The following is a 26,258-nucleotide window of genomic DNA, read 5'->3' on the forward strand; positions in this document are numbered from 1 at the left end:
CCCTCTGCTTCCTGAAGGTGGAGGAGTTTCTCCTGGCGGCCCTTGGGGTCTGCGCGCCCCTCCTCAGTCCTCTTGATGCTGTTGTGGTCTCACCATCTCCAGGATCATAGGCGTCACCAAGGGAACAGCTCAGACAGGCTGATGTTCAGAAAAGATGGTGTCCAGAGATGGCAGGCCGGTCGCTGGCGCTCTGGCGGGCTCTTTTCTGCTGGCCAGGTGTGAGCCTTCCACCAGCCTCGAGGCAGCACAGGGTGGGCCCAGACTCTCTGCCTGCCTGCAGCCCTCCCTGCTTCCCACTGTCCGGGGGCCGTGGCCATGCCACCCCCTCTGTCTAGACCCTCCCAGCCGGCGGTGGTGGTGTGGGCGTGCTCCCTGAGCTCCTTGCCTTGTGATCCCTAAGCAGGCAGTAGCTGGAGGGGCCTGTTCTCGTGGAGGCCAGGGGTGGTCTGGGGGGCACCCTAGGAAGAGGTGTCATGGGGGAGCCCTCTTGGGAACCACGGGCGTGAAAGCCCTTTCAGACCTCGGAACCAGGGGGAGCCGGTTTGGGTGCTCGGAAGCTGCTTCGGTTGTTGGCGCCCACGGCCCCAGTCAGGTGGAGGCCTTCCGCTGTGGGGGCTTTGAGTGGCCTTGGGGAGCAGGGTGCAGTGCGGGCTGCTGGTAAGGCGACGGGCCAGTGGGACACGCGTTACTGGGAGGGGAGGGCAGCTCCTGGGGCTCCTGAAAGCCTGAGCCGTGACGTGGCCTCTCGGCTGTCTTACCTCAGAGTTGGGGCTGTGAGGAAGTGTCAGGGCAGCTGCTGAGGAAGAGCAGGTTCGGTGACTGGGGGGCCTTGAGTCACAGGACTGGGCACAGGATGCCCAGGCTGGCAGGAGGCTCACCCCACAGCCCACCCGCCCACTTCCCGGCGGCTGCACTGCAAGGCCCTAGGAGGCCGGGTGCTTGACTGACCCCATCCACTCGGTTTGCTGGCGGGGCCTGGGGCCCCCTTCAGGAGCAGAGCTTGGTTTCTGGGGTGCCTGACAGGTGGGTGGGGTTCTCGATCCTCAGGCTGTGCCTGGCCCAGGCACCTCGTGCATCTGGTTCTGGAGAATCCCCCACCTGGACGCCAGGCGCTGGCTGTGGCCCAACAGTCCTGTCCGGCACCCCGCCGGGTGGGAGGGTTGGCGATGTCCGTGTTCTCTGGCTCAGCCTTCCCCGGTGGCTCTGAGCTGTCTCCTCGCTCTGCTGGCCCTCAGGTGCTGGGGTGATGCCCCTGGACCGTGTGGGAAGCCCAGCCGTGACTGTCTGCTGCCTCGGGTCTCCCCCACGGCCTTTTGCTCACTCTGCCCATTCCAGAGTCCCCAATGCCTGTGTGGACTTGGAAGCAGATGCACGATGGGCCGCGGGGCCCGGGGCCTGATCAGGGAAAGTCTGGGACAGGCCTCTGGTCCACGCTCCTCAAGGTCCCAGATCAGCCTCGCCATCCCCGCCCTGCCTTTCCTGATGGCGCCCACCCTGCCTCCGTTGGGATGTCCGGAGCTGACTGGACCGCTGGGTGGCGTGGGGGCCACTGGCCACCGGGCTGTTGGGGGCTTGTCCCGCCGCCTCCTGCTCCTATCGGCAGCCCCAGGCAGTCTCTGCTCAGAGGAGCTCCGGTTCCAGCTCCTCTTCTCTCATTAAACAGTCGTGAAATCAGCTCATTTCCTCCTAGTTCTCGCTCTTTGAAGCTCCATAAAAACTTGAACCCCGTCTCAACCCCAGCCTGCAGTGACACAGAGTGAGGGCCTGCCCTCCGTCCGGTGGCTTTGCTGTCTGTGGTGCTTGTTGAGGTGGAGTGGAGGCTGGGGTCAGCCGGAGGCCATGCTGCTTTGGACAATGCTGCCGGATGGCCACCCCAACGGCAGGGGCCCCTGAGGGCTGGTGCTCCCTGTTCCCAGACGGCCAGACCCTGCGGCCGGCCTCCCTGGCAGTGCCCCCCCACACCCCCAGCCGCGTGCTTGGTGCGTGGGGCCAGGGCCTGGCTGATGGATGGGCTCATACCCATTCAAATATGATGCCAGCAGTTTTTTGGTAGTTTGTCTTCCACTGCGGTAGTAAAGTTTTTAATTAGGGAAGCTAATGAGATCGATTAGTCATTAGAAGTGACCTCTGCACAGCGGGGCGGAGAGGGCTGTGTGTGTGGGCCTGATAACGCGGTGCCCGGGCGTCGTTGGCAATAAAGGCACGAAGGGTTTGATTTGAGTGAAATGTGCCACGGGGAATACATCATGCGGAGAAAAAAATTACAGCCCTGGGAGTCTGTAATGAAGGGAATTAAACCAACATCCTGTCTAAATAACATGATTATCTACACAGACCTCAGCCAGCCAGGAGGAAGGGGAGAGCCTGCTGCCTGGCGGGGCTGTGCTGGGTTCAGGTGGCCTTGCCCGCGTGAGGAGCGTGCTGCCTCCTGGAGAGCATGCCCGCCACTCCGTCTGCACACAGCCTTCGGGGCTGCTGGACCTCCCACCCCAGCTTTCTGGCCCCTATGTGCCATGTGCGGTCTTAGGAGCCCCTAGTCCTACCACGCCTAGGACAAGGGTGGCACACCACCCGTCTGCCTGCCCTGCTGAGCTTGTGCCCTGGACAGGGGCGCCCTGGACGGTCCTCTCTGTGACCGTTGTCAGGCACATTCACCCCCAGGCACATGCTGCTCATGGAAGACCGGGAGGATCTACAGGGCCAGGCTGGGGGTCACAGCCCACTGTGGGGGCCGGGCATGGGCTCTGTGCCCTCCCTCCTGCCTTTTGGATTTAGAGGGCGGGGTATGACAGGGGAGATGTCTGGAGAGTGACAATTAGCCTTTTAAGAGGGACGGTCTGCTTTATTAGTTTGTTTTTTTGGAAGTGGTAATGGGGCACTGATAAGGAAAACGCAATAAGTTGATGATAAAGTTGCTCTCACAGTGGGGCTGCATTGCACAGGGATGTCGTGAACACCAGTGCTCTTCACAGGCAGAAGTGAGGGCCAGGTGCAGAGGCTGTGTCCCAATAGGCGCTTTGCAGAATGTGGAGTCCAGTCCCTTGGGCTATGGGGACTGGGGGCTTCCTGAAGGAGGTGGTGCCTGGTGGAGCAGGGAGGGGATGGGAGAAGGGGGCGTGCATCTGGGAGAGGGGGTGGAGTGTGGGATGGAAGCAGCCAGACTGGGGTGGGGGCCTGCTCACGGCCCAGCGCCCCTTCCCACCCCACACAGCTGTGCCGCAGGCCACAGAGCAGGGCACCCCGGGCTCTGCGGTGCATGTCACAGCCTCGGCTGGTGGGTGGTGGCCACTATGGGGGGTCAGAATGGGGCGGAGGGTGGGCGGCCCGCTGGAGGGGACAGGCAGGGGTCTGTCCAGGTCAGAGGCTCTGGGAGCAGGGAGCTGGGGTGGGTTTGGAGGCCATGAGGTCAGCATGGGGCTTGGTGATAACTTAGAGGAATTCTCATGTTCCTGAGCTCATAGTTGGAGCAAGCTATTATTGATTTTCGTTGGTCTCTCCTTGCTTGTAAGACCTTGAAAATTCAATTCAACAAACATTTATTTATTGATGCCCAGGGTATGCTGTGGAGAAGGCAATGGCACACCATTCCAGTACTCTTGCCTGGAAAATCCCATGGACGGAGGAACCTGGTATAGGCTGCAGTCCATGGGGTCACTAGGAGTCGGATATGACTGAGCGACTTCACTTTCACTTTTCACTTTCATGCATTGGAGAAGGAAATGGCAACCCACTCCAGTGTTCTTGCCTGGAGAATGAATCCCAGGGACGGGGGAGCCTGGTGGGCTGCCGTCTGTGGGGTCGCACAGAGTCGGACATGACTGAAGTGACTCAGCAGCAGCAGCAGCTGCTGGGGCATGCTGGGCAGTGTGTGGTGTGGGGCTGCCCGAGGCTGGAGGCCTGCCTGCTTGGTCACTCGGCAGGGCCGGGCCCCCAGGTGATTCTGTGCTTCTGCTGAGCTCCCCTTGTTCCCCACGACCCCTCCTGAGGTTCCGCCCTTGCTAGGAGACAGACAGGTGGGGACAGGTGGGGCGGGGTGCCGGCCCGGCCTTGCCCAGGCTTCTGTGGACCCCCCTGGTGGGCAGTGGCTGTGGGTCCCTGCCGTCAGTCCTGGGGAGCAGAGGCGTCCCCCGCTCTCAGCACTCCCTGGGCCTTGTGGCCCATGCGTAACCTGACCCGGCTGGCTGTGTGTAGCCTGCACACCTCCTTCTTCTGTTGTGGGGGCTCCTAGGAGGGCCTGGAGTCCCTGCCGTGTCCTGGCCGTCTCATGCGGGAAGGCGGGGCCCTTCCAGCATCTGGACCGGGAGGCACAGTGCCCGTTCCGATGGCCGTGCAGGTGTGGTTGCTTTGCTGGGTGGGCTGGTCCTGGCTGCGCCCGAGCAGACCCCCACCCCACCGCCCGCCGGGCTGGGTGGGTCTGGAGAGGAGGTCCGGGCCGAGGTGCTGATTGCTGAGAGGGGAGGGCCTGGCTGTGGCTTGGTGGGCTGTTTTGTTCCCAGCTCTGGGAGATGGTTTTAGTTAGTGTTACCATCATCATTCACAGAGCAGTAACTACTTTCTGTGGGCTTTGCAGGTGTTGGGAAAATGTGTCCTGGGCCTAGGGGAGCAAGTTTGGGTCAGGATGCACTGGTTTGTGCCGCTGGGCAGTGGGGTGGCTGGGCATCGCCAGGACTGGCGTAAAGCAGCGAGGCACATGGGGCCTTGTGGGGCCGCGCCCTCTTCTGGGCCATGCCGGGCCTGGGCAGCCTTCAGCTGAGGGTCAGCTGATCCTTGCCCTTCCTTGTGCTGGAGTTCTGGTGGTGAGACCAGTGTGTTTTCCTGGCCCCCCGTCTGTCCATCCCCCACAGCTGTGCTGCCCAGAAGCTGCACGCTGCGGGGGTGGTGGTTGTGGCTCCCTTCCAGGCAGAGCCCCGGGCTGCGTGCAGGCATGTGGAAGTGGGCCCCAGGAGAGGCGCTTTTGGGAGCCTGGGCCTGAGCAGCCCGGCCTGAGGGCCTGGGTGCTGGCTGGGCCACAAGGGGCGGCAGCGCTGCATTAGCTTTAATTATCTGGGCAGTTAGAGCCGTGCGTTTCAAAAGGCGGCAATTAGATTCGTTCCTCGAAGCCACGGAGAAATTGCTGGCTATCAAGTTGAGGGAACTGGGGCAAAACAGATCCCTGTTAATTGCATGAAACCTTCAGCAAGGAGGAAAGCTGTGGTGTATATCACTCTGCAAAATGTTATGGAAACGGAAATGATTAAGGACATAAATCTAACGTGGATGCAGGGTGTGGGTGAGGGTGGCCAGAGAGGGAGGTGAGCGCCTCGCATCCCAGCCTCCGCAGCCCACCCGCGGCCCGTCCTCACTGCCCACAGGAGCTGGGCCTGCCTTGCCGCCGGCTCTGGCTGCAGGAGCTGCTGGGCTCCCCGGAGTGGGGTGGGCGTGGGCAGGGCGGTGGGCAGCTCCCCCACCTCTCCTGACCTCTGTGTCTGGGTCTCCCTGCAGCCTCCAGCCTGCATGGCCAGCGGCTCCCTCCCACCAGCAAAGTGATCAAGACGCGCTACCGCATCATCAAGAAGACCCCGATCTCGCCTCTCAGCACCGCCCCCAGCCCCCCAGCCCCGCCCTCCTGGCGGGCACGGCGGCTCTCCCTGTCCAGGTAAGAGGCCTGCGCCTGGTGGGCTCCAGAGGGCGGGGCAGGCCAGAGGGCCTCAGGGACTGAGCGCACCTTCTCAAGAGCTTGGTCTGTAGTTGTTGGCAGGGGAATGCGCTCATTTTTCTACCCAGCAATTTCTGCACCAGTCATGTGGCCAGCCTGTGTGTGCCACGCACTCGTGCACTCATGCTCCCTGTCCTGTTATCAAGCAAGGCACCGGGGGTGGTCTGGGAGCAGCCATGGCCTGGACTGTTGAGGCCACAGCACACTGGGTGTCCCTCAGGGAGAAGCTTCTGGTGAGAGAGGCTGGGCCAGCTTTCTGTCCTTAGGGCAATCGTCAGGGGTGCGAGGTGAGGCTGCAGCCTGCTCCAGCTGCTGGCACCAGGATCCTTCTGCCCGCCGAGGGCTGTGGCCTCACTCCGGGCGGCCTATGGCTGAGGGCGTGTGCAGGGTGGGCGGCCCCATGCTCTTTCCTGGTGCCAGGGGCCCAGAAGCAGGAGGGCTGCAGAAGGTGGGGTGTGGCCCCTTCCTTCAGTGAGGCAGGGGAGGGGGTGACAGCTCGAGTGGGTGGGAATCCTCCCCTCTGCCCTCTGCCCCTCTGAGGGATCGCTGTCAGCGTCCAGCCGGGTGCACTGGGGCTGACCATGGGGCAGAGCAGCTGTTGCCCTGAGCAGGGACCCTCCTGCCAGCCCCCTCAGGACCCCCACCCTCTGGACAGTGGCTACCTGGCCCTGTGGCCGTGGGAGAGGCGCTGGGGACCTGCTGGTCCACGATAGGTCTGCCAGGAGGTCAGCCTGCCCAGGTGGTCAGCAGTGCCCACCACCCTCCTCCCTCCTGCTAGGCCACACGAAACTTGGCCTTGCTGCTGACTTTTCTGGAGGCGATAGCTAGAAGTATATTTTAAATTAATTTTACTGCACTTTTTGTAATATTTTTGTTTTAAATAGATTTATAAGCATCTTGGGGGCTATTTCTACAAATTTATGAAGATAATTTTCACTCTCTCGATAAGGTTAAATTTACACCTTCTATTTCCATATTAATTCACAGTGCTAAGTGGGTCTAATTTTCTTCCGTTCTCCTATCTGGTGAGCATGGCCTTTCCTAATGCAATTTCCCCCTCACTAAATCACTGTGATCGGGAGTCATGATCGAGCTAAATTAACTTAAATTAATTTACTTAATAAGAGCCCCAGATCATCGTGAATGAGGTTCAGATTTATTGATTCCTGCTCCTGCCTCCCCCTCCTGCAGTCGGCATCCGGCCGCCTTGGCAGCCCAGGCCTGGCCCCACCTCTGCTGGGGCCGCGTGACCTTTGTCAGGAGGCGCCAACGGGCCTCTCCTTCTGGCTCCTGGGGCCATGGGAGCCCCGGTGTGGATCCAGCTGGGCCAGTGTTGAGTGCTGAGCGTGCCAGGCCATGATGGGGTCACTGACCAGAAATGAGCACCAGGCTTAAGGGGCAGGGTTCCTGAGGAGGGGGTGGCCGGGCGCACCCCCGAGGCAGCCGCCGCCTTGGTTCCAGCCGATCACCCAGCCCCCCAGGTGGAGGATGGCCCGGTCAGCAGCAGGGCCTGGGCTGTGCCTCCACTTCAGGTCCGGGGGCCGCGGGGCTGCGGTGTGGGCAGGTGGAGGGGTCGGGTGCGCAGCACGGGCTGCTGACACGGGCCCACCCAGCCCGGCCGCCAGCCCCTCTCGGCCGCTGCCTGCCTCAAGCGCTGCGTCCTGTGAAGGTGTCCCGGCCCGGTGGGGAGGGTGGGTCGCCGCCCCGCAGCCCTGGCCGTGCTTGGTGGCTGCAGCTGCCCCAGCTCTCAGCAGCCCCGTGCGGAGGTGCGGCCAAGCTGCGTGTTAGCTGAGGGCGACTGTGGGGCCTGCTCAGGGGCCGCCTCCCTGAAGGCCTGTCTGACCCCCGCCAGGCGCCTGGGAGGCCCCCGGACGTCATCTGGGGGTGGGGGAGCTGGGCGGCCGGGAGGCCCAGGCAGCGTGTCTGCCAGTGGATGGGTTCCTGTGCCCTGGTGCGGCCTCCTCCTTGGCAGAGTTGCCGCCCGCCACTGCCCCTCCCGCCGTCAGCTGCTTGCGCCCGGCTCAGCTTGTCGAGGCAGTGGGACGGGCCTGTCCCCAGGGCTGGCGGCCACCCTGATGCCTGCCCGCCCTGCTCCTTCAGTTCCTCAGAGTTGGGGCTGCCTGTGCGTGGTCGGCAGGCAGTGGAGAGGTCCCAGGGCCTGCTGGCCTTGGCCCTGACCTCTGTCCTGCAGTGGCAGCTTCCCCAGCTCTCCCTGGCGGGAGGAGTTGGGCTGGCGACTGGGCCGAGGCCAGGATGGGCTTCTGGCTGCTGAGTTACGGCAAAGCGGGGCTGTCCACCAGGTGCCGGGCTGAGCCCAGGGACCAAAGGCTCTTCTTAGGCTACAGATTGGTGCCCCAGGGAGAGAGGATGCCTGCAGCGGGCTGGCGGACAGGCCCTGCCGTCCCAAGGTCTCAGGAGGGCCTGTGGCCTCCGAAAGCTGAGCCTGCTCTCAGCCCACCCGCCCATCCTTGGGGGGCGGCAGCCCCTCTGCCCACCCCCTGCCCTGCGGGAGCCAGCAGGGTGACTGTCCCCAGACCTGACTCCTGGTGTCCAGGAAGAGACAGAGATGGCAGCATCCTTCTACCCCCTGGAGGCCTGTGAGCCTCACTGTGGCCTGAGCCACGCACTGGCATGGCCACCACTGTTAGCGCTATCCCGGGCACCAGGGAGCACGTCTGCCTCACGAGGTGGCTTTGCGTTTTGCCCCCTGATTTAGATGGAAACCTACCTACTCTGAGCCCCCAGTCAGTTTTGGCCTCACGTGTGGGGGGCTGAGGCCCACCTGGTAGCCCACATTCGCAGCAGGAGGCTGGGGTCCCTGCCCGCCCCCTGTTGTCTGCTCTGGAGGTGGAGGAGGTCCTGGTGCTGCTGTGGTGAGGCTCTGACTCCAGAAACACCTGAGACGGCAGTCCGCTGGAAGTAGGGCCGTTAGCCCATCAGGTCCGTCGGCCAGTCAGCCCTCATCCCATTGGGGCAGATGGAAGGTAAGAAGCTCCTGGACGCACGCCACCCTGTCCCGGGCACTGCCCACCAGGCTCCCTAGACATGTGTCCATCGTCCCGTCGAAAGCCCCGGGCTACCCTGGCCAGGAGAGTGTGTGGAGGCCCGAGCAGGTGGGACACAGGATGGGGCATCTGCCCCTCCTGGGAGCGACGCTGGCCGGAGTTGGGTGGAGTCCTCGGTGCTGTTCCATGCTGCGGTCCAGGCCGGCAGACGCCCCAGTTGGGGACCACCTGGCTGTGGGGGCCGCGGTGACTGGCCCTGCGGGCCCAGGCTGGTGATTGCTCCAGAGGGGCTCACAGAGTGCGCCCCGGAGCTGAGGCTCACGCTGAGAGGGCTTAATTTTTTTAGTTCTAAGATTTGTGGATTTGCCATGCCCTCGCTGGCTTCTAGCAAGTTCATGAATCTGAACTGAAGCTGAGGTATGACTTATGTCCCTAAACAGTCTGTCACTTGTTTTTTCTCCGAATTCATCTGATGGGAAAGTGCGGAATAAACAGAAGCCTCTGTGCTTAAGCAGCCGCGTCTGTAGGCCGCGCTGTCCCGACTACAAATGATGCTGTCACCGGGCCTGCCGCTCGCCGCGCTGCCCTCTTTTATTTTATTTTTGTGTCTGTGCAGTAAATCTTAAGTAATCTCAGGCGGTTTGACGAGGTTTTGGCTGCGACTTTGAAGGCTTTAAAGCGCTTCTCCAAAGTGACACTCGTTGCAAGGATGGGCAGCGTCCCTGCGGGGGCTGTGGCTCCACGCCGTCCCCTTACCCGCCCTTCTGGGGGGGCAGGTAGCCCCCTTGCCCCGCCCAGCCTCCCCCCACCCGCCTCACCAGGGTGCTGGGCGGCTCACACAGACGTTTACTCCTCGGTCTGGAGCTGGACGTCTGAGGTCAGGGAGCTGGGTGGGGCCACCCCTCACCCGGTGTGTGAGACTTCCTTGGGTGGGTGAGAGCACTTCCTTGGGGCTTTTGAATGGGACAGGAGGGGCCCCCACACTCTGCAGGGCCTGCCGCGGCCCCCACAGGCTGCTCCCTCTGGAGACAGGCCTTCCACTTAGGCGGGTGTTTGCACGTGACTCTTGGCTGAGCATTCTCCTTCCTGGGTTGTCAGTGCCGCAGCTCAGGCCTGGCCAAGCAGAGCAGGCCCCAGGCAAGTGACCCTGGTGACACCTTGCTGCCCCTGGGCCTCGGGAAGAGGGGTCAGTTCATGCTTTCCTCTGGTCCACTCAGTCCCCAGGTGCTTGTGGGGGGCCTGCCCTGTGTCAGGCCCCTGCTTGTCTGGAAGCTGTGGCCCAGTGGCAGACCGACTGTGTTGGGTGCCACCCGGGCGTGACTGCCGCCCGGGGTCTCCGCCAGGCCTGGCTGCGCTGCGTGGAGGGGACCAGGCACAGCTCTGTCCAGATGGTCACCTCTAGGCTGCAGCCCTGCTCTGTGGCTCGTGCCCTGAGTGGCCGCTTTATGTCAGCATGTTGGGGACAGTGCCTTGTTGCGGCTGACCCCTGTCCACCCCAGGGGAGCTGTATGCCAGGGGCTGTCGGGGAGAGGGGTGCGTCAGGAGGCAGGGTGGGGCTGGGCCGGTGGGCAGGGCGGGGTGGCAGGCAGTCCCACGGGCTCCTGGGCTCACTCTTGGTCCCTTTCCTCGTCAGTTTCTAGCATACAGTGTTGTGGGTAACTGCATTCTCAGCTACACAGAAGCACAGAAGAGTTGCAGTGATGGTGTGTGGAACCACAGTGTGTTCTTTGCCTGGGCGCCCTGATTCTGCACACCCCACTCCATCTGCTGCGCTGTCCCCTCTGCTCCGCCCCCTCTGTGGGGACACGAGCCTGAGCGCCCTTGACCAGGGCTCCAGAGACAACCCCCTGCATGAGGAGACGCAGCTCGCCCTTCGGCAGGAGCCCTGTAGGTCCCTCGGGGTGTTTGTTGTGCCTGGCTGTGTGAGCGGCCTGTCCTTGCTGGACCTCAGTGCTCCCGCAGCCTCCGCGCCTCCTGCCCCAGGGGCGCGGCATACTGCAGGGAGCCGCCTCCCCTCCTTCCCACCACCCTGTACGTCCTTCTCGAGGTCCTTACTTGACAGGCTGTGAGCTGTTACTGTTTGCTCTGTCTGCGTGGACTCGAGGTCCTTACTTGATCTGTTACTGTTTGCTCCGTCTGCGTGGACTCGAGGTCCTTACTTGATCTGTTGCCATTTGCTCCGTTCTGACCATCCATTTGCCATCTTCACTGGCCTGTGGAGGCCCCTGGGGGCTGCCCTGGCTCCCTCCACGTGGCACCACCCCTCACCGAGCCTCCTTCGCCCACACAGCAGAAACTTCCAGGCTCACCTGGGACTTTCTCTCTGTGGGCCCAACTCCTGGGAGCCCAGTGGCTCCTGGTGGTTCTCAGCCCATGTGGGCAGGGGAGGGAGGTCTCTCGACAGTGCTGACGGGTGATAGGAGCATGTCGAGGGGTCTAGGCAGGGGTGTGCATCCTCCTTGCAGGCCTTCCCGGGTCAGAGTCCCATGTGTTCCTGTCACGGGCATGCTCTCAACGTATGTGGCTCTCTGGTGCTTTAATCTGCAGTTTCCTGGTCACCAGGGGTGTTGAACACTTAAGCACAGACACTTGAGGCTCTTCCTGTCTCCTCTGTCTTTCATGCTCACGGCCCGTGTCTGTTTTTAATGGCTGCTGTGCCTCCTGCTCCTGAGCCCCAGGACCCATCCACTTGTGTAGGGCTCTGTGCCCAGCTTTTCCCGCCTTGGAGCCTGGGGTGGGTCTGCCAGGGCTCTCGGCCCGCTAGGGGCTTGTGCCCCATTCAGCGTGAGGTCTCAGGGGCTCTCGGGGGCTCTTACCTGGCCTGGCGGTGCTCTGCGGCATCGCCTGCCTCTCACAGCACCTTTGTGCTGGAGCCCGGCCTCCACCCTCGCCACAGACGCCTGTATTCTCAAACAACAGGCTCTCCTGTGCCTGCGGGAGCTGCCAAGAGCACGCCAGGTGGGATTTGAAGAGAGGAAAGAAATCAGAGCAGGAAGTTCAGCCCGCGGGTGATGGCAGGGGCGGGGAGTGGGTGCGAGACCAGAGCTCTTGGTGCTGAGCTTCGGAGGGGTTGGGGCGCCTCCTCTGGGCCTTCTTGGGGACTCGGTGGGACTGGCAGGGGTCAGGCCAGGCCCTGAGGTGACCCCCATCCCCTCCTCTCCTGCCTCCCTGTGTGATGCTGAAGCAGGTCTCCTCTGGCAGGTTTTTTAGGGTTTTATTTTATGAGAACAGGCGGTTACGGCTCCCTGAGTGCTGTAAAAGTTAATGTGATGGCCTCCCTGTGCCTGTGCTCATTTTTATAATTTTTTATTTTATGAAACAGGACAGAGAGCTTAGTGACTTATTACTATTCATTTCGTTTCAATGCAGTAAATATTGATTCAGTTGGGGGTTTTCAATTTAAACCACTCGGCGATTATATAAAATATTACTGGCCTCTGGAATTATGCTTACCGATCCCTTTGGCTGCTCATTAAGGAAGGAGTGTGGTTGTGGGTCCCTTTGCCTCCATCATTCTAATAGATGGGCTGAGGTGCGTTTCTGCATGGGAGGTGCCACGGAAACTGCTGGCGGGGGCCTGACAGCAAGGATGCAACTCTTAATTTGGAAGTAGCTTCAGAGCGCGCCTAGGTGGTTGATTCATTTCTCTTGAGTCCAGCAGGCCTTTTGGCTGTCAGCAGCCCTGAGGCCTAAAGCCTGTCTGCCTCCTCGGCGGGGCTTGGGAGGGCCTGCGGCCTTGGCTCCTTGCCCCCTCGGTAGTTTGGGGGAGGCGAGGGACCAGCCTTGCTAGGCCACAGCTGCCCCTGTGGGCACAGGGGCTGGGGTGCCGTGGGATGCCCACTCTGTCTCCAGAACCTGGTCCAGAGGGAGCCTTGTTTGGCCTTGTTAGAGCCCAGCCCCTGCCTGGCAGGCCAGGCTTGGCACGCAGGACCCTCAGGGGCCCGGGCCGAGGCCAGCTGCCGTCTTCCCTCTTCTGTCCACGCTCTGTCAGCGCGCCACCCTGGGTGGGCTGGCACGTGGAGCCCCCTCCCAGGGCTGCCTTGGCTTCAAACCAGACCAGCTGGTCATCAGGGCCCGGTCTGTCCCCATCCTCCCCAGCGCGGGCAGCTCCAGGGTGGGCCGTGTGAGGTCGGGGGCAGTGGCCAGAAGTGTGGGGGCCCAGCACCGAGGGCCCAGTGCCCTGAGGAGAGGGTGTGCTCGGCGGGGCCACCGGTGCCACGCGGCCCCTGGGCAGGGGCGAAGCTGGGCTGTCCTCCTTGGCCAGCTCTGGGCAGACACTGACGGGCGTGGAGGCACCAGTGTGGGGCTCCGTCCACGCCTGTGGTCCACCCTCCTCGGTGTCCAAACAGCGCTGTGACGGTTGCCCCCGAGGCTGCTCCGTGTCCCCCTTCTTCCTTGGCTATGGGACTGCTGGCGTGGGCCCGGGTCACGGGCATTGTTGCCACAGTGTTTGTGGCTAGACCGCATGACAGGTGGCACCTGGGTTCCGTTTGTGGGCGGTGTGGGAAGTGGCACACACTGGACCCCCTTTTCTGTATTTTAGACCGGAGCTGCGGCACGCGGCACTGGGCCCTTCCCTCTCCAGGCCCATGGCGAGCTGGCCCAGAGCCCGTGGGCCAGGGTGTCTCCCTGGGCTGGTGTCCCTGAGGCCATGCTGGTCGGCAGGAGCTGCCGTGGAAGGCTGGGGTCAGGGCTGGTCGGTCATGGCAGCCCCCGGGGTGGCCTGCGTTCTGCCCCCCACCCAGGCTCTGCCACAGGCCCGTCGCCTGTGGGACAGTCTCTGTCATCTGCAGCCCCCCAGGTGCCCACCTGCCCTGCTGGCCTCTCGTCTGTGTGTGACTCACAGGCCCTCTAGCCTTTGGCCTTCTTTCTTCAGTCTCTCTGTCCTGTTTGTCTGTCGCTGCCTCCTCACATCGGTGGCTTTCTCACTTTCTGTCCCTTTTCTCCACGCACAGACGTGTGCACCCCTCCCTCTGTTCTGCCCCCTGGTGCCTCGGCTGCGTGCGGGTACCCGGAGCAGGGAGGTGAGGAGGGTGCCCGCGTCCTTGGCCCCTCTGGCGGTGACCCTTGAGCCTCTGTCCTGCAGCCTGGCGGGGCAGCACTGCCCCAGGCCACCCTCATCCTTGCTGCGCGCGGACCCCCTGCCTGCCCCCCCCCCCCCCATTGGACACCAGGCCATCCACAGCGCAGTGTGTCTTGATTGTGGATGTGCAGCTGGCGTCTCTGCTTTTTGGGAGCTGGCTCAAGTGTCCAGGGCCTGCCAGGCAGCCTTCAGACCGGCAGTAGAAAAGGGTCGGGCAGGCAGCGTGTTGCCCTGGCCAGCCCTGGCCCCTGCAGGGCCCTGTGTGACCGGCCACCGCCTGGCCGCCCCACGTGCTTGGCGGCACGCCTCACGGAGACACGGTTGGATCTGCCAGAGTGCTTCAGGGTAAACCTAGAGGGAACCCCCGTGTTTGCCCGAGGGAAGCTTTGCTCTGCAGGCAGCAGGACTGTTGGAAGGACGCTGGGAGGGTCCCTCGAGGCCCCTCCCCGTGGAGCCCCATGGGGCTTCCCTCAGTCGTGCCCAGGCCCCAGCCACACCTTGCACCAGGCCCTCGCATTCTGTGTCGGTGCCCCCGGGCGTCCCTGGAGGTGAGGAGCAGGGAAGCTGAAAATACTGCTCCTGACAGGAAGAAATAAAACGTCCTTGTCACCCAGCGGTTCCTGGGTGCCTTACACAATCAAACATCGTTTTAAACACCACTTTTATCTTGGTTTTAGAGGTGGTAGTAAAGTATCGTTCAGATAATCAATACCACATTTAACTCTTTGCATATATCAACTTCCAGCCTGGTCGTACCCCAAAACACAGTTCCCCTCTCAGGGCCGGGCCAGGGCCTCTGGAGATGGGTGAGGGAAGGCACTGTTCTAGGGGTTTCCCTGGACAGAAAAATGGGCCCCCTGCGTTGGCTGTGGGGTGTGGGGGCTCACTGTGCTGCGGACCATGCCCTAAAGGCCCTGCCAGGCCTCAGGCCGCCTGTCCCCAGGGCCCCGTGTGTGGCTCTCAGGCGCTCTGGGCAGGCAGCTCCCAGCGGGCATGGGCACCCTCTGATGGGCTGGGTACGTGCTCCCCCTGCAGAGCTCCAGTTAGCCTCCTGCTCCCCCCCTGTGCTTGCCCCCACCCCCACCACCGTGTGCCCTGCGGGTCCTCAGAGGGGGGCCTTCGGTAACCCCTCAGTCACCCCTTGCCGTTTAGGGCTCCACCCAGCATCTGCTGAGCCAGACGCCCATCAGCGTTTGCTCCAGGTGGGAGGGGCTGCGAGTGCAGAGCCTCTGTGTGTTGGGGCAGGTCCAGCGACTGCTGCCCTCCCCCGGCCACCCTCACTTCGTGCTCCCGGCCGGGCAGGACCCTGACCCCGGCTGCTGCGAGCCTGCCCAGCAGTCTCCTGGAGTCAGGGCAGCCGGCGAGCGAGCTGGTTTATTTTTCTCTGACTTTCCTCGAAGTCAGCAAGGTTTTTGTGGCTGCTGCGCCCACTCCCCAGAGTAAGGAGCCCCGGTTTAATTTGCGGTTAGATGTCTGTTAAGATTGCGTCCACTTCCCAAGTCAGCACTTAATTGGCAAGGCGCTTGATTTAACAGCGTGGGAGCCTCCACCGGAAAAATGGCTTGAATAAATCACCGCCTGACACCAGAAAATAGATATAATCTCAGCATTAACTACATTAATAGTAGCAGGAGCCGAATTAAGAAAGCCATAAAGCATAGGCGGGGGACCATAAATTAAGGCCGGGCTCTGTCCCTCGGTGGGGCCCTTCTTGGGGCGGGGTGGGGCGGGGCTGCGCTCGGCCCTGCCCGCCTGCCCGGTGGGCGTGCCTGGGGCGGGGTTTGCTTTGGGGCGCGGCCTGCCGGCTGCAGCGCCCCTCCCTGCTGGGCTTGGGTGCTGGAAGGGTGGGCTTTGCCCCCCTGCCCTCCAGGGCTCCCTCCAACCCGCCCCTCCCCCTAGTAGGGGTCGTGGGGGCCAAGTGCTTTTCTTTTTTTTTTTTTTTACTTTTTTTTTGGGGGGGGGGTGGGCCAAGTGCTTTGCACCTGGACGGTCGTCCGCCGGTAGGTGCCCCAGGTGCTGGTAAGGACTCTGCCGTGTGAGACCCTGCGCGGACTGCACTGCCGCCGCCTCCCGCTCCCGCAGAAGGCTTCGCCCAGGGTTCTGCCTCCCCGGGAAGCCTTCTGGAAGCCTCCCGGGGCTGGCAGTGGAGGTGGATGCGGCCTGAACCGCAGCCTCCGCGGTGGATGCTGGACTGTAGCCGCAAGGCCGGTCTCCCCGGCGCTGCCCTAGTCTGCACTTGTGCCGCAGCAAGGGGCTGCTCCGCTCGGTGGCGGTCTTCTTTCCGCAGCTGAGGTTGGTCCGTCCAGGTCGGGCCTCGGCTCCTGGGCTGTGGGGAGAGTCAGGTGCGCACCTTCTGCCGCGATGGTGTGCGTCTTCTGTCCTTCCAGGTGTTAGCTGCCCCTGCCAAACTTTTTGCCTATTCTAGAAGAGATTGCAATCCAGTGTTCATTCAGACTTTGGTTGTTTTCGTTGCTGCCATGCCACGTGGCCTGTGGGATCACAGTTCCCCCAGCAGGGGTTGAACACCCGCCATGGTGGTGAAAGAGCCAGACCGTAACCACTAGACCACCACTGGCCTGTTTCTTACAGGTTTTCAAGAATCTAAATATTTAGGGGGGCACCCTTTTGGCAGAGTACACATTTTTCCTCAATTTCTGTTTTGCCTTTTGTTCGTGAGGATTTTTAATGAAACTTTTACGTTTTCTGTATTCTTAGATCTGTCAGTCTCTTAAGACACTGATTTGCTTAGAACTGCTTTCGTCGTCCCGTGATAACATGAGGTCAGGTATTCTCTTCTAGTGCTGTACTTTCCAGTTCTACAATTAAAACTGTAATCTACCTGGAATTTATTTGGAGACTTGGTGTGAGGTTAAAGGTCGAATTTAATTTTGTTTAATGCTTATCTGGTTGTCTTCAGAACATTTATCAAACATTTAGACTTTTCCACATTATTTGAAAATGTCACCTTTATTGTGTAAAATCTTATTCCTGAACTTGACTTTCTGAACAGACATTCGATTTCCATAGGCAAAACGGGTGATTTGTTTGTATTTTCAGTAGTCAGTTCTGTGGATTTTTATCTTGTGTATCTACCACAGAGTGTGCCCGTTACCTACCCCCTGCAGGGTGCTCCGCCCATACATCCCCACCTACCCTGTGGTCCCTCTCTGTCTGGAAAATCTCTGTCTCGAAACTTTTGAACTTCATATAAGTAGGTTCGTCTAATAGGTGCTGTTTTGTGTAACTCCTTTTGCTTACCATTTGTTATCCAAACAGACTCATAGACTGAAGCCTGAATCCCACTGTGGCTTTTTGGAGATGAGAAGTGATTAATGCTGAATGAGGTCATTAGGGTGGGGCCCTGATCTGATGGAATTGGTGTCTTTATATGAGGAGGAAGAGATGACGGGGCTTGCTCTGCAGTCACCCTGGGGAGAGGCCCTGTGAGCGCTCGTAGGCTCTCTGCAGGCCAGAGAGAGAGGCCGTGCTGGGAGCTAACCTGGCTGGTGCCTTGATCCGGGCTGCCAGCCTCCAGGACTGTGGGGAAACCGGGTGCTTTACAGCAGCCAGAGCCAGCTTGTCCTGCTCCTCTCCAGGTGTGCCCACGCTGCACTCACGGTGCTCTCGGTGGGCGTCTGGGGCTTTCTTGTCTCTGCTGCCATGTCCTGTGGGGCATGTTGCCAAGTGACCAGGACTCCCGCCCTCCGCCCCACCGTGGAGCTGCAGCCTCAGTGGGCAGATGGATGCTGGGCAGCGGGTGGCTGGGGAGGACAGCTACCGCAGGCCACCCTAGGCTGCACACGTGACGTAGTGTGCAGTGCCCTGTGCAGTCTTTCACCCACGTTTGTGTCGGTTGGTCTTTTTATTGATTTGCTAGTATTCTTTATATATGATGACTACACTCCTGTGTCAGAGATCCTCTTACAGCGGGGCTTGCCTTCAGTGCTGTCTAGTTCATCAGTCTTCTTTTATGAGTGTCGTCCTGTTTGAGAACTGTTTGCCAAGGTCACATTTTCTTCTGGAAGCTTGGCTATTTCAGTGTTTATATTAAGTCTGCGATCCCTTATGAGTTAACTTTTACTTGTGATCTGAGGTGGGAGGGTCGAGGTTCCTTGGTCTCCTGACAGCAAAACGTTTAGTGAGCTGAACCCCCCGCCCCCAGAAGTGCAGAGCCAGAGACTGTGCCCTTGCTGGGCCCCCCGCATTCCTCAGGTGAGCCGTGGGAACACTGGCTCAGTCTCGGCCTTCCCCAGTGGCCACCTGCCACAGCGTCGCCTGCAGTGCTTGTTCGGCTTTTTCTGGTGGTCCAGCTGGTCCCACTGGTGGCCTGGCAGCTTCGGTGGGAGTGCTTCACTTGTAGTTGGCTCCCTGCTCACCATCTGACCTGCAGGAGCTTTTACGCTGAGCTCAGGGGACTGTGCCTGGGGTCTGCGCTCCCACCACAGCTTCTCCCGGGAGCTGTGCTGTGCTCACAGGATTCTAAGAGGAGCCCTCCTGCTGGGGCCTGTGGGGTGGGGTGGGTCCCCTGCCTCCCCCATCTCCCCTCTTCCCGAATATCTTTAGGTAGCCGTGACACGAGGGTCACTGATGGCCGGGGCTTGAGGCGTCTGGGGTCTTGTAACATTTCCACTATGTCACGTGTCCCTGGCTTGGGCCGCCCTCTGGTGTTTTCTGCTCAGCCGTGTCCAGGTACTGGGGCCCCTTCATGACGTACCCTCGAGCATGAGTGTCCTAGGGCTCCCCAGAGGGGCATGGGCAACTGGTGTGAGATCCAGAGGTGAAGAGGGGCTGCAGTTGCAGGGACAGGGAGGCTCAAGCTAGGCGGACAGTGGCCCTGGGTCCTGGGGCCAGTGACGGGCCCGCCTGGTGGCAGGGGGAGCTGGAGAGACAGCGTGGGGCCCAGGTGGCCAGCGCCCTCCCACTGTGAGCAGTAGGCCCTGCGCGGGGCTCAGCAAGGGAGGGGCTGTGAGCGGTGTCCTGGGAAGGGCGGGCCAGCAGCACTCCCAAGGAGGGTGAGGGCAGAGACCCCAAGCGAGGTCACCAGCAGGACGTGATGGGAGGCCTTGCGAAGGCGTGCAGCCCTCTGCTGCCAGAGGCCAGGCAGCCAGGCTTTTGATCGGGGCCTTGGCGAGACCTGTCCTGCTGAGAGGACAGCGACCGGTGGCAGCTGCCGGGGCTCTTGGTGTGGTGGCAGGGTGCGCGCTGGGCTGGCCCCCACGCCCCTGGTGATGGGGTTTGAGCCACGGACACCAGGGAACAGAGGAGAGGTTGCAGTGAGGGGGGTGTGTGGGCAGTGGGGCTGACGGGCAGGCCCAGAGTGGAGGAGGGAGCCCCAGGAGGTGACCCCGGGGTGTTCTCTGGGAGCCAGTGAGCCAGGTGGGGCCTCGACTTGCTGAGTCCCTCCCAGAGGAGTCGGGGCACGGGCTCTGCTGCCCCAGCCTCCTTCCCTCCCCTCTTGCCCGTGTGGGGAGAGGACAGGGATGGGCGGACTGGACTTCACATGCACAGCAAGCTGGGGCTGGGGTATCAGTGGGCCAGAGAGAGAGGAGGAGGATGGCTGGAGTGAGCGGCGCTGGAGGGGCGGCTGCAGCGGGGCCAGGCCCTCCCCGCCGTCCCCAGTGTCAGGCCCGGGGCCTGAGCCACCGCCCGGCCTACAGGATAACACCGGGAAACGAGGATCGGGGCGGCTGAGCCGGCCAATCTTGGGCCTGGCTTGCTGAGCTCTGCACTCGGAGGGGGGCCCCTAAGGCCCAGCGATACCTGCTTTTTGCAGCTAACACGCAAAACACCAATAGCTTCAGCTAAAATGGATTTTTAAAAGTGTCATTTTATGGAGAATTTTACTTTCTATCTTGTTGTTTATTAGGCTCTTAAAGGGAAAGCTTGTAATGCATCCATTGATCGAAATACCGATTGAATAGATGTGAGCACATAAAACAGCCCTGGCTCCTTAGAGCAGCTGCCGTGCTCGCCCTGGGGGTGGCAGTTATTGTTCCCCCACCTTCTGGTGCCGCTGGTCAGGGCGCCCCCGAGTCATTTCTGCTAGTGGCTGGGGAGAGACGGAGCAGTGGTCTGTCCTTGGGGAAGGAGCAGGGCCTTCAGGTGTGTCCTGCACCCCACCCCTAGTCCCCCCCCCCACAAGCACTCAGCCTGAGCCCTGGGCCGCCAGCCCTCTTGGGTGCCGTCCTGTCCTTGCTGTGACCCACCAGGGTCCTCAGGTCTCAGCTCCCACCTGGGCCATAGCCCCAGCTACTGCGAGCAAGTGCGTCCTGGGAAGCCCAGCCATCACCTTGGCCCTGCTGCAAGGTGGCTGGAGCTCAGAGGGCAGGTGGGCACACTTGGGAGGAGGGTCCTAGGAGGCCAGGTGGCCCCAGTCACCCCGAGACCCGCGCTGTCTGTCTGTCCGCCTGCCCGCTGAGTTCCTGGCCCTCCTGCCCCGCTGCCCCGCCTGGGCCCTTGTCCCCAGCGTGTTCTGTCAGCACCCGTGGGACCGGCTGCCTGCGTGCCGGCCGGCCCGGCCTGTGGGGCGCCGGGTGTCAGCGTTTCTGTGGAAAGCCCGCTTAAGCAGTTTGCAGCCGTCACGGTGGCGGCGCCGAGCCTGACCTACTTGGGATTCGCTGTGCGGCCGCCCCTGGCGCCCTTCTGCTGACGGCGCACTCCTCGCTTGCTCAAGCTGCGCAGAACCCACTCCACGTCCTGAAAACTGCTTCCCCGCTTGTTTTCTCTGCTCCCTACAGGCTGCCCACCTCCTGGCCCGCCGCGCTGAGCCAAAGGCCTCTCCTGGTGTGGGTGCCCACACATCCCGGCTCCCGCCCACCAAGATCTCCCCTCGTTTCTCTTACTGGCACCCCGGCAGACCCCAGGGTGGGAGACTCGGGTGGTCTCCAAGCCTTCTTCTTGGTGTGAGCTCACCCCGCACGAGTCTCTGGAGCCCCTGCCCCAGGTGCGACTGGGCCCTGTATAGGGTCAGGGGAGGCTTCCCAAGGCCCCGACGTCCAAGCTTGGGCTCAGGGCAGGACCCAGATGATGGCAGAGGCCCAGCACATGCAGAGGCCCCGCGCAGGGATGGACGGCAGGCAGTGGGAGCGGTGCTGAGGGCCCCGCAGCAGAGCAGGGAGCACTGCCAGGGCGTGGAGTGATGGGAGCCGGACCCGACTCGAGGTTTTCAGATGAGCTGATGGGACAGAGTGCGGCGGGGACCCCGCCGGGGAGTCTCAGTGAGGGCAGGGCCCCAGACTGCCTCTGGGGCGAGAGCGGAGGCTGGCTCAGGGACGCAGGGTCCTTGGTGACTGGGGTCTGGGCCTGTGGTCCCCAGAGAGGTGAGGGTCTCCAGGAGGAGCCAGGGGACGCAGGCTGTGGGGGCCGGGAAGAACGGGCCAGCAAGACGCCTCTGTGCTGAGAGGCCTTCCTGTGGGAAAGCAGCCCTTAGTTCCATCAGCATCTCCCTGTCCAGGTGTGGGCCCCTTGGCCTGGCCCTGGCCTTGTCCCGAGGGGCTCCCCACCCTCTCTGGGTGCACAGGGCCCACCCTCGTCAGGCTGCCTTACGACTGGGCGCTGAGAGGCCGTGGCACCCTCAGCCCTGGGTCTGCTGGAGCCGGGCCCCTTCCGCTCCCGTGTGCTCCTGTGGTCCCGGCCGGGCAGCAGCAGCGAGGCAGGGCCCATGTCAGGGCCGGAGGTGGGCACAGCTCCAGGGTGCAGCTTACCTTGCCCCGGGCGTCCTGGGGGCCGGGGCCATTTCCAGAGTCTCCAGGGCCAGGTCAGCTTTCTGCCCCCACCTCCCTGCATGCTCAGGGGGAGCCACTCTGTGGCCTTCAGGCGACACAACCCATAGGCTGCCTGTCCCCGGCCCAGGGCCTGGGGTGCACTCACTCACTGTGCATCAGGTCTTGCCAGTGGGAGGGCAAGCTACGTGTGCTCAGTGTGTAGGCGTGTTTGGGAGCCCGTCTGCCTGTGGCTCTTTGGGTGCACGCCTGTGCCCCAGGCTGCCAGGCCACTAGCGAGGATGCCTGGGTGGGCCCATCTTAGCCGTGCAGCTCAAGAAGCAGACCGCGGCAGGTGCCCTGTATGCAGTATTGGGCCTGCACCAACCTGCTTGGGCAGTGGCCAGGGAATGTGCAGGGAGCCCAGGGGGACTCTGGCAGGGTGCTACTGGGGGGCACCCTGCAGGGTGGGCTCGGTGCTGTTGCGGGGTGGGGGGCAACCTGCAGACCCAGCAGAGGATGTGCCACAGTTGTCCCGGCTCTTGGGGGAGCCTTCCTGTCCTGCCCAGACTGATGCCCTGGCTCTCAGGGTCCTGCTTCCCTGGGACCGTCCCCTTGCTTCCTGGGCGCAGCAGCTGAGGGGGCCTTTGAGGGCAGAGCCCCTGGGAGCTCCTGGACGGCCTTGGGCCTGGAACATTTCAGCTGCTCCCCGGGCAGCGGACATGTGGATCGCGTTTCTTTTTAAACCTACTTTTGCGGTGTGTGTGTCTTTCTCCCCGTTACCAGCTCTTTTCATTTAAAATGTTATCTCCCACCCGCCCTGTCTTTCGTGGTGCCCCCCGGGGGGGGGGGCGCCCAGGAGAAGCCCAGCCCTCACCCCTGTGTAGTCAAGGTTATGGTGATAAATCCTGGGGCATTGTCACTTCTATTCGGAGTAAATTGGCTGGCCGCTTTCGGGCTGAAGGAAAGATAATTTGCTGTAGTATTTCAAATGGATTAGAAATGGATTTGAAGGGAAAGTTCATGCCTCCCATTACAAAGGCGAGAAAGAGGACTATCTTAAGGCATGGTTCCCTCCCTGGCCTTCATTATCCACGCTTAATACCTTTCCTATTTTCCAGCGTTAATGAAATTTCCTGGCGGCGTGGGCCTGCCGGATGGATGGGAGAAGGCTTTAGGTCTGAGGCTCCTGTTGTAGAAAAGGAATTACAGGCCCTTGCCGCGAGGGCAGGAGCGCTCCCTGGGTCCTTGGCCCTGCTATTATCTCATTAATTTTATCCCCTCTTCTCAATACAGCTCGTTTCCAAAGGCTGTCCTCTCCATTAGGGTAACAATTTACTGGAGTGCCGTGACACCCACAGCAGTGAAAAACTACGAGGCGTTTGGGGCGAGCACCCCAGCCCAGTGTTCCAGCCCGCTCCTGCCCCGGCGTTTGCTGGCCGCAGGCCCAGAGTCAGTGGGCCCAGTGGGCAAAGGCAGGCAGAGGGGGCTGTGCGGCTGCCGGCTGGGCCGGGGCCCATGGGTGCAGGGCCCTCCCCGAGTTCTTGGGGGCGCCCACCTCCCCCCTGCAGCCCCAGGGTGCCATCCTGGGGACGCGGCTCCTCCCAGCCTGGCTCCCAGGCTCCCGCCCTGCCGCAGCCCTGCGCCTGGGCATGTGGGTCCTTGGGCACAGGTGTGAGCACGGGTGTGAGCACTGGCCCGCTGCTACGCCCCCGCCCCATCCCGAGGCCCGCAGCAGAGCCCAGGAGCACGGTCTTCTCTCTAGAAAAGGGGCCGGGTTGGTTGGTCATGTTCATCTGTAAGAATAGTCATTCCCAGGCCCTCCAGCCTCCACCCACTGGGCCTGCCAGGGCTGGGCTGCCCTGTGCTGCTGGGATCCATAGTTTCGCCTGTGTGGCTGCCTCTGGGGGTGGTGTCCTGTCCAGCCTTAGCCCGGAGCGTGTGCCCAAGTAGGGCGCTTCCTCACCCCCTGGAGGGCTGGTCTCGGGGCATCCGTGGCCCTGCTTCCTACCCGCCACTGTCTCGCATTGTTCTGCCTGTGTCTCATGTTTCATGGGGGCCAGCGCTGGGGGAGAGGGTGCTCCAGCGAGGCGAGGATGGCTGAGAGGGCCATGTTCCAACAAGTGCATCCTGGCATCTGAGAGCACAGACTGTTGGGGGGGCGCTGGAGGTGGTGCCCTGATGGTGACCCCCCACTCTGCCCCCTGCCCAGGGCACGTTGACAGAGGGCAGCTGCCTTGTGGGTGGGAGGCCCCTGAGGGCTCTGGGCAGCGCAGGGCTGGGACTGCGGGTGCCTCTTGGCCTCGAGCTGGGGGCTGTGGGGACCACTGGTTGGGCTCCACTGTCCGTGGGGGGTCAGGGCTCAGGCCGGCTGCACCGTTGGGCGATGTCCGGGACTCCTGCAGGGGCTCCAGAGCTCCCGAGGCTGATGGGCTTCTTCAGTGAGGGCGGGACCCCCCAGCCCCGCCCCTCCTCAGCCCCTGCCTGCCTTGGAGGAGCCCAGGCGCCTGCTGGGCACGCAGATGCCCTGACCCCAAGGCACGAGACCTGGGGTCTGGGGAGGGCCTGGGGTCTGGCTGCCTCTCCAGCGCTTGGCTGGACCAGGGAGTGGGCAGCAGGAGCCCCTCTGGCGCAGCCAGGGTGGGCAGGGCTGTCAAGGACCTTGGTGGGGGTTGATCCCTCCAAGATTGGTGTTTGTGAACTTGAGTTTTAATTAAGGGAAACTGGGTTAAGTGCTTTCTAGAGGCCTGCTCGGCGCTTCCCTCCTGACACTGCAGCTTCAGGTCCTGGCTTGCCCGGCTGTTTTGCAGGTGGGGAGTCAGGCCAGCCGTGGGCCACCTGTGGGGCAAGCTCTGCACTGCAGACCCAGGTCAGGGCTTCCCCGCCGTGTGGTCCCAGGGTTGCCAGAAGAGCGTGTTCTGCTGCTCCAGTGGAGCTGGGGTTCATAGGCTCCTGGGGAAGAGGATTCAGGATTCCTCCTCCTGCTAAGGAGCAGGAGGCGCTGGGGAGCCCAGGACCCCCGGACAGCCCAGAGCTGCGGCTGGTGGCCCTGCCTGCTGCTGCCCGCCCTCCTCGCGCCCCACCTGCCGCAGCAGACGTGACACTCTTGGATGGGCGCTCCCCTGCCCAGCTCTGCCAGCAGCCCAGACGTGCCCTGAGCTCAGAGAGAACTGAGCTCAATTTGCATAAGCAGGTTTCTACTAAGACACGTGGAAGGTCAAGGCCAAGTAGCTCTGGAGTCCCGAGCCCCTCCCATGTGGCAGCTCCTGGGCAGCTGCAGGCCCTCCTCTGTGGGACCTGAGTCGGGGGTGTGGGGGGGGTGGCCCTCCCTGCCTGCTGTGGCCAGGGGGTCTGTGGGGGACTTCTGACCCATCTGCCCTTGGGTTGGCCCCACAGGCGGCCCAGGCCTTTACCAGCCCTTGACCTTGAGGCGACTCCAGTCTTGCCCCAGATTGCTTCCCTGGGTTGGGGGGTCCATGAGGCTTTCCCTTCCCGGTTGCGATGCCAGGCGCTCCGTGCAGAGGACAGAGGAGCGGAGGAGTTGTGCTGACCGCACAACACTGCTGTCCCAGAGTCAGGGTGCAGCACGGGGCAGCGTCCAGGAGGTGTTCCGGACACCGGTGACCCGCCAGGGCCGCCTTAGTGCTGGCACTGAGCGCTTTCCCCTCACAAAGGCGCCCCAGCCTCAGAGGTGGGGTTGAGGGTGCCACCTCCTGGGCCCGCGGACGGTGGGGGACAGAGGTCTTCTGACCGCCCAGGGCTGAGCTGACGGGCCTTCCTGTCTCTGCAGGTCCCTGGCACTGAACACCCTGCGTCCAGCTGCGGGTGGGAGAGCCCAGACCGGCTCCCCTCGGTGGCGGAGCAGAGGCTACTGCTGCATCGGAGGTGTCCTCTACAAGGTCTCGGCCAACAAGCTCTCCAAGACCTACAGCCGGCCCGGTGGGGACGGGGGTGGCAGGCCCCTGCTGCGCACAGGTGAGGCCCCTGGGGGGGATGCTGTGCCTGTGCTCTTGTGAGGGCACCCCGACAGCGTCCTGGAACTGCCCCCGCCAAGGCGGCAGCGGCAGGGAGGCCCCCAGGGCGCGCCGGCTGTACCCAACTCGCGCTTGGCTGAGCCGCCTCTGATTTTCCGTGTTTTGCTCGGGGACAAAGGAGATGAGTCAGGTATGGTAAACACAGCCCATGTGAGCACCTGGGGCCGTGGCGCCTGATCGCATTGGCAATGCCTCCCAACCGTGCCCAGAGGCGCGGGCATCCCCGCGGCCCAGGGAGACAGGCCTCAGGGAAGGAAATGCTTCGGATTCGCTTATTGTACAAATTAACTAGAAAAGTATTTTGGTTTCAGTCCAATTTTACTCCTTTCCTTTTCTGTCAAAAAAAAGGTGGGGTTTGCAGGGGCTGTGGGGATTGTACAGGCCCAGCTACCCCCAGTCCTTAGCTTGACCCCCCCAGAGGGGCAGAAGGGAGAAAAAGCCCAGCTCAGGAAGTAGGTGGGGCGTGGGGCCGGCTGGCACAGGAGACAGTGGAGGGCCCCCTGGAAGCTCCTTTCTGCCAGGCCGGGTGCACCGGGCCCCCCAGGACAAGCGCAGGGGGCTGGGGGCCCAGGGCTCTGCTCCCCCGCGCATCCTGCCCCCCTCCAGGAGCTGGGCTCTCTGTGGGCCTGCCCCCGCCCTCTGCCCAGCCTCAGAAGCTTGCCTGGTGGCGCCGCAGGTGCAGGCCCCCTCTGCTGCCTTCACCGGGTGCACGTGGTCTGTGGGCCCCACATACAGCTCTGG

The 26,258-nt window shown here is 62.4% G+C and overlaps 1 protein-coding gene across 2 annotated transcripts in view; it reads left to right on the forward strand.

Moving 5' to 3' along the window:
* Positions 1-26,258, forward strand: part of ZC3H3 (zinc finger CCCH-type containing 3) — a 61,805-nt gene that overhangs the window by 20,599 nt on the left and 14,948 nt on the right. For both annotated transcript variants that reach the window (XM_061123060.1, XM_061123061.1), the window contains exons 4-5: positions 5,482-5,635; positions 25,274-25,458. In XM_061123060.1, the coding sequence (XP_060979043.1) occupies positions 5,482-5,635; positions 25,274-25,458 (339 nt within the window). The remainder of the gene's footprint in view (positions 1-5,481; positions 5,636-25,273; positions 25,459-26,258) is intronic.

This window comes from Dama dama, chromosome 21 (genome assembly GCF_033118175.1).
Source record: "Dama dama isolate Ldn47 chromosome 21, ASM3311817v1, whole genome shotgun sequence".
Classification (NCBI taxonomy): domain Eukaryota; kingdom Metazoa; phylum Chordata; class Mammalia; order Artiodactyla; family Cervidae; genus Dama; species Dama dama.